The 17,350-nt window shown below is 30.5% G+C and overlaps 1 protein-coding gene across 2 annotated transcripts in view; it reads right to left on the bottom strand.

The window, feature by feature from the left end:
• Positions 1-849: 849 nt before the first annotated feature.
• The window catches only part of LOC143231861 (protogenin-like), a 103,221-nt gene continuing 86,720 nt past the window's right edge, over positions 850-17,350 (bottom strand). The window contains exons 17-22 of one of the 2 annotated variants that reach the window (XM_076466600.1): positions 15,848-16,021; positions 15,143-15,298; positions 14,119-14,224; positions 11,121-11,316; positions 9,029-9,154; positions 850-8,079 (exon numbers count right to left, since the gene is read on the bottom strand). In XM_076466600.1, coding sequence (XP_076322715.1) covers positions 7,768-8,079; positions 9,029-9,154; positions 11,121-11,316; positions 14,119-14,224; positions 15,143-15,298; positions 15,848-16,021 — 1,070 coding nt within the window. In that variant the 3' untranslated portion in view covers positions 850-7,767. The remainder of the gene's footprint in view (positions 8,080-9,028; positions 9,155-11,120; positions 11,317-14,118; positions 14,225-15,142; positions 15,299-15,847; positions 16,022-17,350) is intronic. The other variant, XM_076466601.1, reaches the window with a different exon arrangement.

The raw sequence follows: 17,350 nt of genomic DNA, 5'->3' as shown, positions 1-17,350 counted from the left end.
GAGACCTTGAGAATAATAACACCAACATCTGCACTCTTCTTCAAAACAAACAGAAGAATAACATAATTATACAGTGTTACACCAGACTGATGTATATATACACACACATATATAAAGTGCAAAGTGGACATAAAGGGATAATACTTTTAATTTGTACTAATGACCAACAGAATAGCAACATCCCTCATGTTTGGGTCAATATTTTAAATCACCATTGAACCTTTTATTTGGTTTTCCTGAGAATAATGAAGAAATGAACAAGACTACAGATAATAAACCACTTAGAGCAGAGAAACCTTTGTAAATGTCATGCATTTACTACTAAGAATCCGAAGTCACCCAGTTACAATATAATGAGACAATATTCTATGTGAATAATTTGAATTTGTATAACTTATAATTAAGATAATGAAGAACTTTCTTGGAAGTTGTATAAATATAATGTATATATAAATGTGCAAACTGTTAATAATTATGAAAGAATTTGCAATTAGCTAAATATCAGATTATACTCACAAGGTCTGTTAGTGAATTTAACAATTTCATGAGTCATTGCTAGTCTGAGCTTTGTGAGCTAACATTCGGTAATTTGAACAGAGCCAAGTTTTAACCAGCACAAAAGGCCGAATCCAATGTTTCATTGAATTTAGGAGATATGATGCAAATGGATGCACAGTATTTTTATCTGTTCAATAATTATCATAAATTTGTAAATAATTTACTTGCAGTACCTTATCTGTCAGTGTAAAACAAACAGCAAAATCCTAAAAGATTATTTGTTGTATGCTCTTTACTGTAAATCATTTAAGGTCAAAACATGCACTAATAATAAAAACTAGCAGTCACATAAGACTTGAAACTTTTATTGATTAAAGATGTTCACAAGTTTGAAATATACAGTTTTATATGTATTTTATAAAACGTTCACAGTTCCTCTACTCAAGAACTATGAGACTTCAAACTAGGTTTTAATTTAAACCTTTAAGAAATGGTAGAAAAATAACCACTTCACCTTAACTTGTACAGCTGTAAACTAGGAAAACGTACAGGTTAGCCACTTGCCGAGGTCAGGAGAAAAGCATTTATACAGCTAGAATTTCAAAATGAAGATATTTAAGTACAAACAATTTCAATTGTTACAAACTGTATTCTGAAAAATCTTTGAAAGACAGAAATGACAGCCAATCATTGGTACTTCTGGTAATTTAAAACGCAAAACCTCCTGGCAAATGGCAGTGATACTGAAGTTTTATTTTTCCTGAACGATAATAATATACTGAGGTAGCTTAAAACTTAATAGTGAAATCTGACCACATAACACAGTACAACGGATGGATACCTTCGAAATTAACGTATAACTGATAAATTAATTTTAAAAGTCTGAAGTCAAACAAAATGACCATGGACACAAAAAATTTAAAATTGTACTGGAAATATTGTGGCTAAAAACTTAATGAATAAAATAAGTCATTGTTATATTTTATCTAAATTTATGGAATGATGGACTACATCAAAGAATACCTGATGATCTGGTTTTTTTGCTTACTATTTGCGTTTTCACATAATGCCATTAAAGTCCTACAACTCACATGAATGAAACACCCATTGAAAAACAAACAACAACAAAAATATAACAACAACAAAACTGCATATTTTACTAAACATACAATATATATGGCAGCCAATATTTTCAGTGTCATTCTTTTAAATTCTACTATTACTACTGTATCCAATTAGATACCAGCAAATGCTTATGTCTCCGGGAAAAATCAAGAAACATTCATGTAAATTTGTTAGCATGATGCATAGTGGCCTTGTTTAGAACTCTTCCAACTCTGAAACACTCTTCAACAATAAGACATATAGAAGAATTATCTACAAGATTAAAACTGCCTAGAAATTTCAACAACACTAAAAACTTGCTCTTATTCACTTCTGAAAACTTTTATGATAGTTTTCAAACTCTTTTTATAATTTAAATCAATTCATTGAGAAATGGTGTGACCACCCCCAAATTTACTGTGTTCCTCCAAATTAGTTCTGTATTGTAATTTTCAGATACTTTAGGTTCTCTTAAAACATTATTAAAGATAAGTGTAGCTTTCTTAGAATTTAGTGTGTTCCAGTGAAATTCTTTCAGCTAGCTTTTAAGCTTAATTATCAGCTACCTTTGGTTCTTCTAAAAATAGACAATTAGGAATAAGTGAATTATTCATTTTATTTATGCAAAATAAAACATTCAAATAGTTTTCTTATTTTTCTTAATATCTTAGAAAATCTCTCTAAAAATAATTCAGGGAAAGTGTGTTCAATTCAGTCTATTCAACTAGAAATATTTTAATAATTTTTTACTTTGTTTTTAAGATCTTTAAATCTTCTCAAATAGACAATGATGAAAAATTAGTGCAAGCTTAAAAAACGACTAACTACAGCATTTAAATTATTTTGCTAGCTTAAAGTTTCAAAGCTTTAATTTCTCTGAAAATAGGTTATCAGAGAAAAGTATAGTAAATTTATACTATAATTACCCAAATGAAAAACAAAAATCTATTAGATTAATGTTCTATTTCAATTTACTGATACCCTATGCCTTTTTACAACAGGTTACATGAAAGAAAGATGTAGCCGACTTAGAACCAACTCTACTATCTGAACATTGACAAAAATACATTAGTAAGTGATAAGTGATATGATTGAAACTCAGATCTCTTCTTACTTCATTAGTCGAACATCAGTGAAACCAAATTTTAAAGTTTTTATAAAGTTTTGTTAAAATATACTCATAAAATATATCTACCAATATGATTAAAATACTATTATTGACATACTGTACATCTACTCTTAACTAAATGATGTGGTTAACATATCAGCATAACACAAAAAATTAAAAAAAAATATGTAAAAGGGTCAATTTTTAAATACAAAGAGTTTTTTACCATAAACATTAGTTACACACAAAAATTGCATACACATAGTATATATATTTACACAGCAAGCTATGTACACACTATCATATTTTTACATCTCTGTACTTTTCTGCAGACAAAATTTCCCAATAACTACAGTCAGGATGAGGGAAAAAACAATAAAGAAAAACTTTTTATTGTACCACGTATCTCTGAATTACTGTTATATAACTGATATAGTATGTTGTATATAAACTCTCTAACAGAAAATGTTTAAAATGAACATAACTTACGAACTTAGGACTGTAAAACTACGTATTTGCTTCCAAACAATCTACTACTTTTTATGTCTTATAGTAAGCCAAAAATCTCTTGTGCTTCATAATATTTTTAACAAAGAACAAATGCCAAAGTGGAAGTGAATGGCTTTCATTCACAGGTTTACAAGCAAGTACAATGCAGCCACAGTACCTCAAACCCGTTTTCTAGACAGAAGGTAACATAGGACACAATAAACAAAGACAATTAAAGACTTTCTAAAAACACAACTCTTCTTAAAGACGACCAATCTCTGCACATACACAGTGATTCACTCCATATATATATACCACTACTCTGGGTTAGCAATAACAGGTAAGTAGTACCTTCAGTGGTTTACATAAAGAAGGGAACACTGCTACAGCCTCCACATTGGGGCTTTTCCTATGAGCATTACACAAGACGTGCAACTCTTCTTCGAACAACAATAATGAAACATCGTGCTGCCTTTGAATTAAAAAAGACAGATGTCTAAATTACAACACGAAGCACAACACTTGTGTACGTACACATATATTCAATCCTTAAATAATGGTCCTCAAGATGAGGCACCAGAAAAAGTTACACTTCATTTGTGAGCTAGTACCAAGTTTTTACCACTAATTTTATATCATTATCCACAAAACTTCAGTGAATTCAAAGTTTTCAGCATATGAAAAATGCACTGTCAGTACATGCGTATTAATCATGAATAGCCATAAGCTGTCAAATAATTATTATCAAAATTTATTTAATATATATGTATATATGTTTCATTTTAAACCTTTTCTTGGCAATGGTTATTTAGTATTTCAATGCATCCATTTATTTGTATTTGCAAAAAAAATATGCATACATTTATGTTAGTTTGATACAACACAAAATGGGAGGGTTACTTTACGTGAGTGAAAGAAAGAAAAATTATTGAATATTGTGAAAACACACACGTGAATGACCAATGTGGGATACTCTTAGTAAAATAGCCATTGCACTCTTTTTCTTAGCAGGAGTAGGTCACGTGCACGGGAATAATTTATGATTAGTTCTTAAGCACAAAAGTAATTGGAACTTAAATAATAATTTAAAATTTTTTTACAGGTTACATAATGTGTGTTTAACATATTTGTTATTATTTTAAGAGATTTTATTGCAGAATAAGAATTACACATTAATATTAAAGGTTGATACATTAGAAGCACAAAGTTAAATGGTTAATAAAATACTTTAGACACTCTTAAATGCTGTAACCGTATTTTCAGTGACAGTGGAATGAAACTGCATTCAAACTAAATAACTGACATCACTCAAACTATGTCCATTTTTAAGTCACAGAAGTCAAAATAACCTTTTTTAAAATATTTGCTTTGTACTTTCGTGGTATCAGCTTTTGTCCACAAACCTTATTAGTTTTGTCTCTAAATCCACTAATAGTTTTTATATTGTAAAAGCCAAAAATTGATGATTTAAATCTACTTACAAAAATGTTTTACAGAATCAAAAACTTTCATCATCTGTACACACTGTTTCCATTAGCAATTAAAAGAAATATTAAAGTCTTACTGCACTTTATTTTTTATGTGCAACCTATTAATAATAATAAAAACTAATTGTAAAACTATTTGTTTTGATGGAACAAAACATCAGGGAATACCTTAAGTTTGGATGTGTCAAACAGAACAAGTCCTAGTTTAAAAGGTTCAGTGACTATGCCATCTACTGTTATTATAAAAATAATACTAACTTAAAGAAAAAATTTCATGTGGCTTGGCAGGCAGTTTGGATGTCAGAATTCTAAAATATGAACTTTTCCATCTGGTGTTTCTGCTGATCTAGAGGTTTGTACCTTGGTTTTAACTATATCCCTCCTTCTGAATCTGCTATTTTAACTAATAAGTTTTATTTCTCACAAGAATTTGAATGTTTTACAATTTCTTTGTAATTGGAATTCAAGTTAATATTGTTTTACTATTGCTTATTTCACCCTAAACACATTCCAGGATATCAGACAATTTTGTTTTCATTTAATTTTTTTATTTTTTCACCATTGTAGCTGTCAAACTACTGACTTCTAAACTTTGGCAAATCAACTACTAACACAGATTAACTAAAATAAACATTCTGCCTAAACTAAAAGTACCATATCTATATAATGTTCTCCTATGCTAACAGTACCACCATATCTATTCAATCCAAATATACTGATACATCTCAATAGATTCATGCTGTAATCCTGTAACAGAAAGAATACAAGTGTAATTTTTTTCAGGTGTCCCATACAAAAATACAAATTATAATAAAGTATTATGTTCATTTACACAAAATGAGGGAACATCTTAGAGGGACTACTGTACGAAATGACTCCCTGAGTTGGAGCCCTCCAAGTATGCACCACAGTAAAAGTATAATGAGGTAGGAGAAAATGCTTTACTGATGCTTAAATACAGCTAACCTTTCAGAGGCAGTAGGTAGAAATTCTTCGGTCCCCTCAACACTCACTGTGCTGGAGTTTAGAGAGCAAGAATCAATAATGAACCCACCATATCAACTATCATTAACTTGCAGCTGTCTTAACATCAGATTACTTGTTTTGGTAGCATTTGTACACTTCCTCCTGTGTGTATATATATATATTATTTTCTTTGTGATATAACACACCAATATGTGCATTTTTAAATCACTAAAATCAAGAAAAATTATGCTTAGCTAACAATGGTGGAACTTTCTCCAAATTCTTGCTGAGAAGGCACTGAAGGTAATGTGGTGGTTGAATGATATTAGGTTTCAAACAGTTCTATCATTCTGAAAAAGGTGAAGGGCAATAAACAAAACAAGAACTAGACTCATGGAATTGTAGTGTCAAATATTAAGGAAGTACAGTCTATTCTACACCTTTGTAACAAAAGTGATTCAACATATTTTTCAAGATACATAATGTGTAAGATATTGTATGGATAAAGTGTGGAGTTATGTGATGGTTGTACATAACTAAGCTGTTGCATAGCAATTTTTGTCTCAGTTTTTAGCTTCTTTTAATACATGTCTTTAACGTGTGTGTGTGTGTGTGTGTGTGTATGTATACTGGTTTAGTTATTAATAAATTCAAAAACTGGAAACAAGGAAATTCAGTCACTTTTGTTTTTGAAGAAATGACATGTGTGAAGCAGAACCAATGTATCTACTAGCTAATGTTGCAACTTTTGAATATTTAACTTGTGCTATGAATGCACACGAGTCTTTTATGATAATGAAAATGTACGGAATCATTATCTGGTTGACATTTTCAGAAGAAATGAGGTAGAAAATAAACCCATAATCCTCTGTATCACATACAGTCAAGTCACTTGAAATAAACACATAAGATAATGTGCACACTGCTCGAAGACAAAACGAAGACAGTAAAAAAATTTGCTCCAGATCTTTTAAGGAAATGGTTGTCCTTCTTTTCTACGACACATTAATAAATGTACAATGGATGTGCCGTTAAGAAATGATGACTACCCTTAAAGTTGAACTACAACAACATTGGCACTCTTATATGGTTCTATTGTTTGTCCAAAACAGTTAAAGTCCATCGATTTCTCTAGCTGTAACAGGAATGTAATAAAACCATTTTAAAAAAAACTAACTGTTAAAGAAAAATAACAAGAAGAATTTAACTTGAAATATCTTAACTGTTAAATATGTGAAACTTAAAAACAAAATACATTAACATACAGGGCTTTCAAGAAAACAAAATGAAATCCAGGTGGCAGAACCTGATATGCTTATCATGACTTAAGAGATGAATAGCTCAGTTACCAAGTTTTAAATTTATTTAAATTATGAGCACTAGTCAGTTGTCTTAAGAGTAAGGAACTAAAACAAATCATTCAGCAATGAAAAACTATTGTGGAAATGAAAATATATATACGAGATTTTTAATAGAAACAAAAACTAATTTCTTTAAAAGGACAATTACCACACAACATCTTTACAGCAATGATAAAATGTGCAGATATTTTTTTTGCCAAAGATCTATTTCCATTGTGTCAGGATCTCACGAGTTTCCTTTCAAGTCACAACCCTGCCAAGTTCCAGTAATAACTACCCAGTGGTTGGAATGTTCTCATTCAAAATATGCAGGAACAGCTTCACTAGTGTATTAGTGTTGGATGGATGAGTTCAAAGTTCCAAGTTCCTAGCCACATAAGGTACCAACAACAGACATGCTTCACGAAATTCATTCCACAATGGCTGTTGTCCATTTATTCATGTGGACATCCATTCACTTGTTCAAGATCTGGATAATACGAAATTATGGGAAGTTTTCAGGAAACCTAAGGTTTACACATTATATTTTTTCCTCGGTCTCAGTAAAATGTTAATTCACATACGTATGTTCGGTAGAATGGAAAACATTATATAAAGTGTAATGTGTATCTTTACTAACATAAATATAAAACTGTATGTAAAAATACCCGCTTCCATTGATGCAAGAACCAAACCTGGTTAATCCTCTGCAGCAGTTTTCTACTGATAACAGAAGAAGTGTACCAGGCTTGGTTAAGGAGACTTACTGATCCTATCAGGTTTGGACAGAAGAGTCCCAAGAAAAATTAGCGGGCGATAAAGATGTGTGGCTGGGTGAAGAAGTTGCCTGAACTTGACAAAGTGGTTTAGTAATACAGTACTGGTGTGAAACCCTTTCCGCTGCTGACTGTGTACTGGCCTGAGACTGTTTTTGGTCGTTATCACCACACTCGTGCAGTAGTGGAGGAGCAGCTGACAACTGATCACCAATCTCAGTCCACCCTTCACACGCTTTCTTGTCACTTGTCCTGTACCTAACTCGATTCTTGGGTGCTGGCAGGCAATCGTCAGTGGCTCCTGTTACACACTAAGAAAAACACAAAAAATGAGACTATAAAATTATTATATGGATATATTTTAATTAAAGTGGAAACACTACAAAAACAGAAAATGTTTCTGTTATTGTAAACAGTTTTTATCAAGTTACTATTAACAACTTAAAATTATTTAATTTTGTAATGAGTTTATATTTTATAACATATAATGGTCTGATTAATTTGCTTTACAATTACTTTTCCTGCATAATATGTTTTAATAATGTGATATTTATTATTTGCACTTTTGGAACACTAAAAACAGGCCTAACTTATCTATATCCTATGCTCCATAAATACTCTCACAAAGAGAATTTCATAAAAAGTCTTAGTTTGTGTCTTTACAGGTGCACGAAAAACCTTCATGAATAAAAGACAATGGAAAAAACTTACTTAAAGTCTTTAATTTTTAAAGCATAATAAGTAATGTTCAAACTACAAGTTGAGTAGCAACCAACAGTCTACACGTTTCTCATTAAGAAGGCCAAGTGAAATTCAGAAAGTTAGCAAGTCAAAGAGTTCGCCCTGCCCAGGAAAATGCGTAACTACGACATGACATACCTTTTTAGTAACCAGCAACTGAGTGTTTTACTGAAACTCGATTTATTTTCATCAAAACAGTTAAACTCCATTATTATGAATCACCTCTAGTAGCTGTCAAGGATTTCTACTCATATGTAACTTTTAAATTTTGTGTGTGCCACTAGGTTGGTTCCCAGGATTACTTTGCATTCCACTTAAACTCACAATTTCCATGGTTCTACTAGAAATCACTGGTAGAGCTACTGTTTGCCTTTCAGTGTTCAGTCTCTACAGTACGAGCTAACAATGGTTAATTTAGAGATGTGTATTTGTTACTAGAGCATACTGCAATTAATTTGTAATGAAAAATTATCTTCACTGATTTACTATGAAAACAAACAATCACACTTCTAAAACTACCTGTGGGTTTTCTGTAATGTGGACTTCAGAATTCCATGGTATTTGGAGTACATTACGACTACTGCTCATCAATGGATGAGTACAACCATTTATTTTACAGCTTCTCAGATCATCAGGATAACCACCCTAAATGAAACCAAAACACACAAGCTTTTTTTATACTAATCAATGTATAGCACAGACAATAAGTGTTTCACTTATTGGATAAATGGTAGTCATGTGTGTGTATTGGATCATTATGACTGGCTAACACTCGCTACAAGTAACTTGATAATTAACCGTGCCCAAGTTGTAACCTATTCCTACAGCTGAAAGGACTTATAGTCTCATTTAAAAAAAATTCTTTTTTTTCCCCATCATCTTTATACGTGTGACACAATCTTCAACATTTTTCACCACCAATCCACTTACACCTGTAATCATTATAAAAACAGCCCTCCATTCACAAAGTATTGCATTTTTGCTAAGGCTTCATAAAAATCAACATCTGTCTGTGTAACGTTTTCACTGTATCATCAGAAGAAGGGTAAGTTCTCATTAATCTGAAAGGATTCCATAATGCTGTTTAGATAAACTAGACATATCTGATTTTTCAAGGCAATATGTACAGAAATTCTAGCACACGGCTCGCGACTATAGATGTTAGAGATCCTGAGTTGGCTATCACTTGTTATTGTTGTTCAGGTCACGTGGTGTTTCACGTACTAATTTCTCTTGAAAATCGAATATGTTTATAAATAAAAAAGCGTAATCAAAGATTCATGCTGTTAGTTAGTAAAATGAATGACTTCAAAATAAAATGTCCCCCAAAAGGATCAAGCAACAAGATTACGGACTTACAACACTAAAATGTGGAGTTTCATCCATCATGGTGAACAAAGTGCAAACAGCTCATTGTGAAGCTATGTGCTAAAACAATTCACTATCTAAATAAAATTCTACAATCAATTTGTTAGCTACACACACACACATTATGGCTTTAACACTAGTTTATTATGAAAGTTGGCAAATGTATAACAGTGTAGCTCTAGCATTAGGCCCAACATTCATTCAAATGAAATAATCTTGGAACTTGAAGAAACATCCAAATGATTTAGTAACTTTTCATCATCGATTAAAATATAAATACATTTACCAGTGGATCATTTTGATAGAATAAAATTAATTATTATGTTAATTATATCTCACAGCTAAATAACATATCAGTAGAATAGACTAGATGTCCATGATATCAATGCAATATAAACCTGAGTATACAATTCTCAGAAAAATCATAATTATTATTTTAATAATAATCTACCTGTTTAAATTAATGGAGTATGAATTTGTAATAAGCCAAGAGTAAAACACACCACTTAGGAATATTTTATTGGATTATGCAACAACCTAATGAGTTGTTTATTCATTGAAATATTTAGTAAACTGTGAAACAGCATAATAAGCATTTTCAATATATGAAGTACTATTGAAATAAAATTAGGAATTTTAGATGCATAATTTCTACATATTTATATGACAAATAGTACTATGAATGACCAACATGAAACACAAACCTGTACAACTGTTTTTATTTCTTTATGAAGATAATAAATGCACAAATCTATCTGTTTAAGTAACTTTTCACTGACTACTGTTTACAAACTTTAGATGTTGTGATTCTAGTTATCACATACTTAATGAATGCTACTATAAAATATAATAAAGTTTCATGGTTTGATGCATTTACTAAAGTGTAACCAAATCAGATTCCCATTATCATGAATTTGTGTGATACAAGAGATGAGATTCCCACTATCATGAATTCCTATGATACAAGAGAAAAAATTGCTTTTTATGAATATATTTTAATGGCACTCATTGAGTAGACCATTGAATTTAATGCTTATAAGAAAACATGTTACTACATTGAGGTAACAAAAAAATGAAACAATGTGGTTTGTTCTGGAAACTGAGCAGATCACTCCACACTACCATCAAGAATGAAAACCACTGTTTCAGTGAAAATCAGGACACACAGAGGATTTATTAATACATCAGAAAACAACAGTGTTGTATTTCCTAATCAGCCGTATTCAGTAAAACATGAACTTACTTTAGTATCCAAATGGTTGTCTAGCACTGCATTTGGTATATGATTCAGCATTGGCGTAAAGCAATCCAATTCTTGAGACTTTGCATTAGCTTGTTGTTTGTCATTATGGAAACCTGAAAGATGACCATTCTGGCCATGACCATGACAAGAAGAGTAGCGGATACCAAATGGAGGTGGTGGTATAGGAGGACAACATCTATAAGTAATAAAAATGTAATTTTTCTTTACTCAATGCTCATTTTACATCCTTCAGAATATCATTAACAAAGTGTAACTTGAAATCTAATAACACAATATAATCATATGCATAACCAATGGTCTTACTACTTGCAAATGAATTACAAATTATTGAGAGCTATTCTCCCAGTAACTTGGAAGAAAGTATGACAGCCTAAAACTTGGGATCTGACCCCCATGACAGACACAGTGTAAACAGTCTACTGCACAGCTTTGCGTTAATGTAGAAAACACATAAAAAGCACCCTACATTTCAAACATATTACCTGATGTTATTTCATTTTTATTAACATTTCTAACAGAGGTAAAATCTTTCTGTACAATAAAATGAGCATTTAACCCTTTCACAACAGGCTTGGTATATATATATATATAATATTTATATTATAACTTCAAAGCACTATGTTTACCTTCACAAAATTTGGTTAGATTTTTTGTACAGATTACAAATTTTTGTACACAAAAAATCAGACTTTTTAATGAAGTATTTGTTTGTAAAAATAGATCATGTTTTGTTACTAGTTTGAGTGTAAAGTGATTTTCATGTTATGATTTAGGAAAAAGCTATTCTGCATCTCAAAAATCTCAGATATTATTTGTTTAATCTCTTAAAAATTCCTAATTACATTTCAAACATTTGTTTTCAGTAAGACTATATTTTATCACATTTCATTTATTATCATATGCATATAGATTATTACTTAAATATATCTTTCCTCAAACACAGAATAGTAAATAAATAAGCATAGAAAATAATTATATTTTTTAGTTATGACAACCTTTGTATTTATTTGCTGCATGCCTTAGGTTGCTAAGCCTTTTCAAATTTCACAGATGGAGGATGTGAAGCAAAATAATTTCTTTTTTGGTTTTTTTTTAACATACATTTGTAATAAGCAAAAAAAAAAAAGTGAATAACTATATCAGTACCATAGAATTCCACTATTGATTATCTAGCTTTTGTCTAAAAAAAATGTGTAATTTCAAGCAGACTACAGACACAACCTACCTGCTTGAATCTTGGTCTGAAAGCACAAGATGGCTTCCACTTGACCAAAATAATATTCTGAACTTTTTATTGGTTATTCACACACCATATAATGAATTAAGCATATGTAAAGGACTGTTTCCAAAAATGAAAAGTTGGGCCAGTGTGTTTGATTCAGTACATAAGCAATATCTCAGCATATAGGAAAGATATTAGATTCTTATTTTATCTTCTAGTTTGTCAATATCAGTAATTTGAATTCCTAATTTGTATAAAACTAAAGACTTAGCATTTTGACATCATAAACATCTAATTTAAACCAGTGATGCATTCAACATGTCACGTGACTCACAAAAATTTATATTTAGGTGCATTCTTTTAATATTTACTTTTAAATTAAGAAATTAATTAATACATTATACTAAAATTTGAATTGTATTCTACAATTTGATACCAAACACTTGCTGACTTAAATTCATAAAATAGTCATTCAATAAAGTTTTGAATGCAAGTCAACAAATTCAATGATGTATGACCCATCCTGATGGGGTTAATGAGTGTTTTAGTTTAGTATTAGACAATGGGTTTATTGCATCTATTAGTAAGTAAATTATGCAAGTTCTGTATTCATCAGCAGGAGTAGATAACATCTGTTGAAAGTGAAAATGTTATGTAATCTTAAGCCAACAGTTTGTGTCACTTTGAATAAGAGTACCACAGAAACAGTATAGAAAAAATAAATTTAATTCATTTTTATTACAGGGACTGGAGTTGGTATAATTTTTAAAAACGTAATATACGAGATCCCACCCAAGCATAACAACATGAAGCTTTTGATAATGGTTCATAAGGTGTGTTCACTTGAAGAAGTATCAGTGTTAGTTAGATTAGCCTTGGAAGTGTATTTGTATATTTAATAGAATATCTGTTTCCATAACAATATTAGTGAGTTCAAACTGTCTTTTCTAATATTATTAACCATAAGACAGATTTCTTTTTTAGTAATTTTCAAAATTAATCTGAAACTACACTGTGAAGTTCTACTTTCATATGCAAAAAATGTGTTTTAACTGAGCTGCAATAGAAATAAAAGCTAAAGCACTGGAAGTTTAAGCCTAAACTTAGGTCTGGTTTAAATTTATTTTTTTCCTTAAATTGCACAGTTAGCCTTTCATTAGGAAAAAATAGTAAGTTGGTTGCTTTATATTAATTTTGATGTAAATTTTCTAATTATTCCTTTTTGTTAGTTTACTTAAATGTTTAATGCAATTCATGTCAACAAGAAGTGTTTACATAAAACTTGATGTGTCATCTATTGATTTGTTTATTACACCATTAAATTTTTCCAAAGAAACTTGACTGCCTCTTTTAGATTTGGTTTATCCAGCTTGAATTTCATTGAAATACCATATGCCAATAAGAACTATTAACTATAATATTGCTAATAAGCAAGGAAACTAAACTGCATCAATCAGAAGTTTTATTGAACTATAATAAAGATATGACTTGGAATAAATTTAAAAAATGTACTTCTACCAACTCCACTAAACTATTATTGCATTTAAAATAAAACAGTTTTAAGTTCATAAAACGCTTTCATTAATGTAAAGTTTGAATCTAAGTAAACAACAAAATTCTAACGTTAATAATATATTCACATCCAGTACGATAAGTTAGGTTATTTTTATCATTGAGCACAATGCTACACAATATTGAGTAGAAAGTGAGAACACTTTTAATAAGTGAAGATCAATCACCAAAATAAAAACTCACCTGTTGCGACAAATAATAATAAGAACACAAATGATGATACAGCCTACACCAATAGAAATGCCTAAAACAACTCCCAGCAATGGATCCTGTGGATGAACATCTAGTACTGAAAAACAAATACAGTTTAATCATTTATTCCAGTTTCATAAATCTTTCTTAACAAGCTTCTTTAATTATTCAATAGAATAATAAATAAATACACCCTTTACTTTCCTGAAGAATAACAGTTTGGAAAGTGCTCAAATTTTGGGTCTCATTTGAAAACTGTTAGAACTTTTGTATGTGATCCTGCATGCTGACTTCTTAATCAGAAAAAATACAAGTTTTTTAACCCTTTAAGTAGTAAATATAGAAATCACTAAACTAGTATTGAAATAGTTAAAATTTATTTATCAGTTATGACCATACTTATGACTTAGTTATATACATCAGCAAGTTTAGATGTCTAAACAAGTTAGGAGTATTATCAAATTTTTAAGTATTAAGAAAAGTACTACTAGACATCTTCACTAAGAACTGAAAAAGTTATTACATATTAATTTTAAATCTCACAGAACCTACTTTTTACTTGTGTTTTAAAGCATGGGAATAGATTAATTATTTATTAATAAGTAGTAAAGTTACATGTCTCTGACAAAGTTCAAAACATTCCATTTTAGTTAATATTACAAATGAAGTGACCTAATAAATCTTTACCAAATTATTGTTGAATTTCAGTGTGATATTTCAACCACAATCACACTCAACATCTATAAAAAAATACCAGAATTAATATTTTTTTTAGTAAATGAAACAGAATACATTCAGAAAACACCTGATCTGATTAAAGACTACTAGGATTGTGTAGAAAATTTCAAGAACTCCAACCAATTTTAACCGATTCCAATTCATCAACATTTTACAAGAAATGTTGTTACAAATAATTGAACAAATATAAAAGTTTGAAAAAAAAATCCAAACTCTGCTGGTCACTGGTCTTAGAAAACGTTTAATCTGTTTGTATGTTTATTTGAATTAAACTAACCTCCTTGGGAAAGCTTTGTGTCATTTCTTTTCACTGGAATATTGACGGTGATGGTTTCAGATGGTGGACCCACTCCTGCAATTGTCCACGCTCGCATGCAAAACAAATACATTGTATTGCTGGCCAAACCTTCAATTAAGGAACTCACACGGAAACCTGAAATTCAGAGATTTAACACTTAAAATACAGTAAATTAACAGAATAGAGACAGGATATACAATTATACAGAGAGAGAAAACTAATTAATACAACACATTAACTACTAAGCTATAAAATATGCATAGTGTGTGCAACAAATACAAATTCAACAACAACAAAAAAAAAGATCAGGCAATGAGATCTTTACTTACCTATTATAACACACTATATTTTCATGTCATGTTTCTAATTAATCTTTATAATAAAATATTATTGATTCACATTCTCATAATCTGTTCCAAACAAAATGTATCTATTCATGTATAACACACGAGGAAATTATTCTAAAAGTCATTATAAATAATCAGATCCATTAACATCTAACTAGGAATTTTTCTATGAAGACACCTGGCAGCTTCCTCCATTAGGAATGAAAATCATTTAATTATTTATGTCTTCAATTATTAAAACATATTTACATATGTGTAACTTGTAGTTTAAAAGCACCATCAACTTAAGAACTAATATACATTCTTATAAGACAATCTGAAGCTGCATTTGTTTCACCTTTTTCTTCTTTCTTGTGCCAGTCATCGAGATTCTTCGTGTTTCTGATCTGCGTGGTGTACAATATTTCATAAAGTGTTATTTCCCCATTTGGCAGGGCAGGTGGATGCCAAAGGAGTTTTATAGTATGAGAATTTACTGCAAGCCACGATAAATCCAAAGGTGGCGAGGGAACTGTGATCAGAAAACACACTTTGTTAAATAGCGGGATTTGAAAAGTCATTACAGTCACGTAACGTACATAGATACTAGAGAGCTAAACCACTTGAGAAATTACCTTAAAGGTGACTAACTTTACTCATACTTATAAAAGTTTTAATACCTGTCATATTTATTTTCCAAAAGGGATTTAAAAGGAAAAAAAACTAACTTTTCTATACTGTTGATTACATCAATTTAATACAAATACATCACTTGACAAAGCAACTTCATGAAAGAAATGTTTTGTAACAAGAGTTAAAAGATCAGTTGGATTTTTATGCAGTCTTTTTCTAAGAATCGGTTTATGTGTATAACAATACTGCTATTATTTGTCTACATTTATGAATATGAACTGTGTGTCAGATTGTGTGCAGTAGGTTACTATACAGAGTTCTGAATAATTGTACAGGTATGATTATTTGGGACTGCATGATTATTCAATTTTGGCTATCAAGCCCAGGAAATCTGCTGGTGTTGCTTGCTTGAGAGAAATTTTGGCCAACTTGCTTTCCCTGTGAATCTGGTCAGTCATTATGAGACAAGCAAGTGTGGAGTAGGCCATCTAATTATAGGACCCTGTTACCTGTCGAGAGCTGTCATAAAGCATCGTGTAAGCTTTGGCCTATTTAAAACTTAATGTAGAAGCATTTATATTAAATGTAAGGGAAATTGGGAGGTTACCAGTCCATAAGTAACCAGTTTGCTTAAATGGTTGATCAAATTAACATTACAAAACATTTATTTTATTATCAGTGAAGATTCAATTTAAAAATCTGTGTGCATATTTTTTATTCCCTTTCCTTTCAATAGCCAGAAGATCATGTGACAAAGTACAGAGGTAAAAAAAAACTTCATTTTCCAACTTGTACATTTGTGACTGTACTACTATTAGAAATTTGCAACTTGTCATCCTGTACTATTATTCAGGATCCTACTATTAATCAGAACTGTATAGTACATCTCCATCTAATGGAGATCACATTAAAGCAAGGAATTAGGTACATTTTGCACCAATTTTTAATTTATATGGGAAGAAGAAGGTTTGAAACAACCTATTAAAGTTTATTCTTTACTTCTTAGTTACAAAATATGTTCATATTATTGATTGATTGATTTAGTGTTTTATGGCACAAAGCAGCGAGGCTATCTGCGCCAAACATCCGGTAAAAATGTAAAAATAATGTAAATGTAGTAAAAGACATAAATGGAAATGAAGGTAAAACAAAATAGTATAAAACCAATGTTGACACCTAGTCTACAATGTTAAGATAGAAGGCAGAGTATAAGAAGTTGTAAGGTATT

Source organism: Tachypleus tridentatus, chromosome 11 (assembly GCF_004210375.1).
Source record: "Tachypleus tridentatus isolate NWPU-2018 chromosome 11, ASM421037v1, whole genome shotgun sequence".
Classification (NCBI taxonomy): Eukaryota; Metazoa; Arthropoda; class Merostomata; order Xiphosura; family Limulidae; genus Tachypleus; species Tachypleus tridentatus.
The sequence above is the reverse complement of the archived record's forward strand: the minus strand, read 5'-3'. Positions and strand labels throughout refer to the sequence as shown.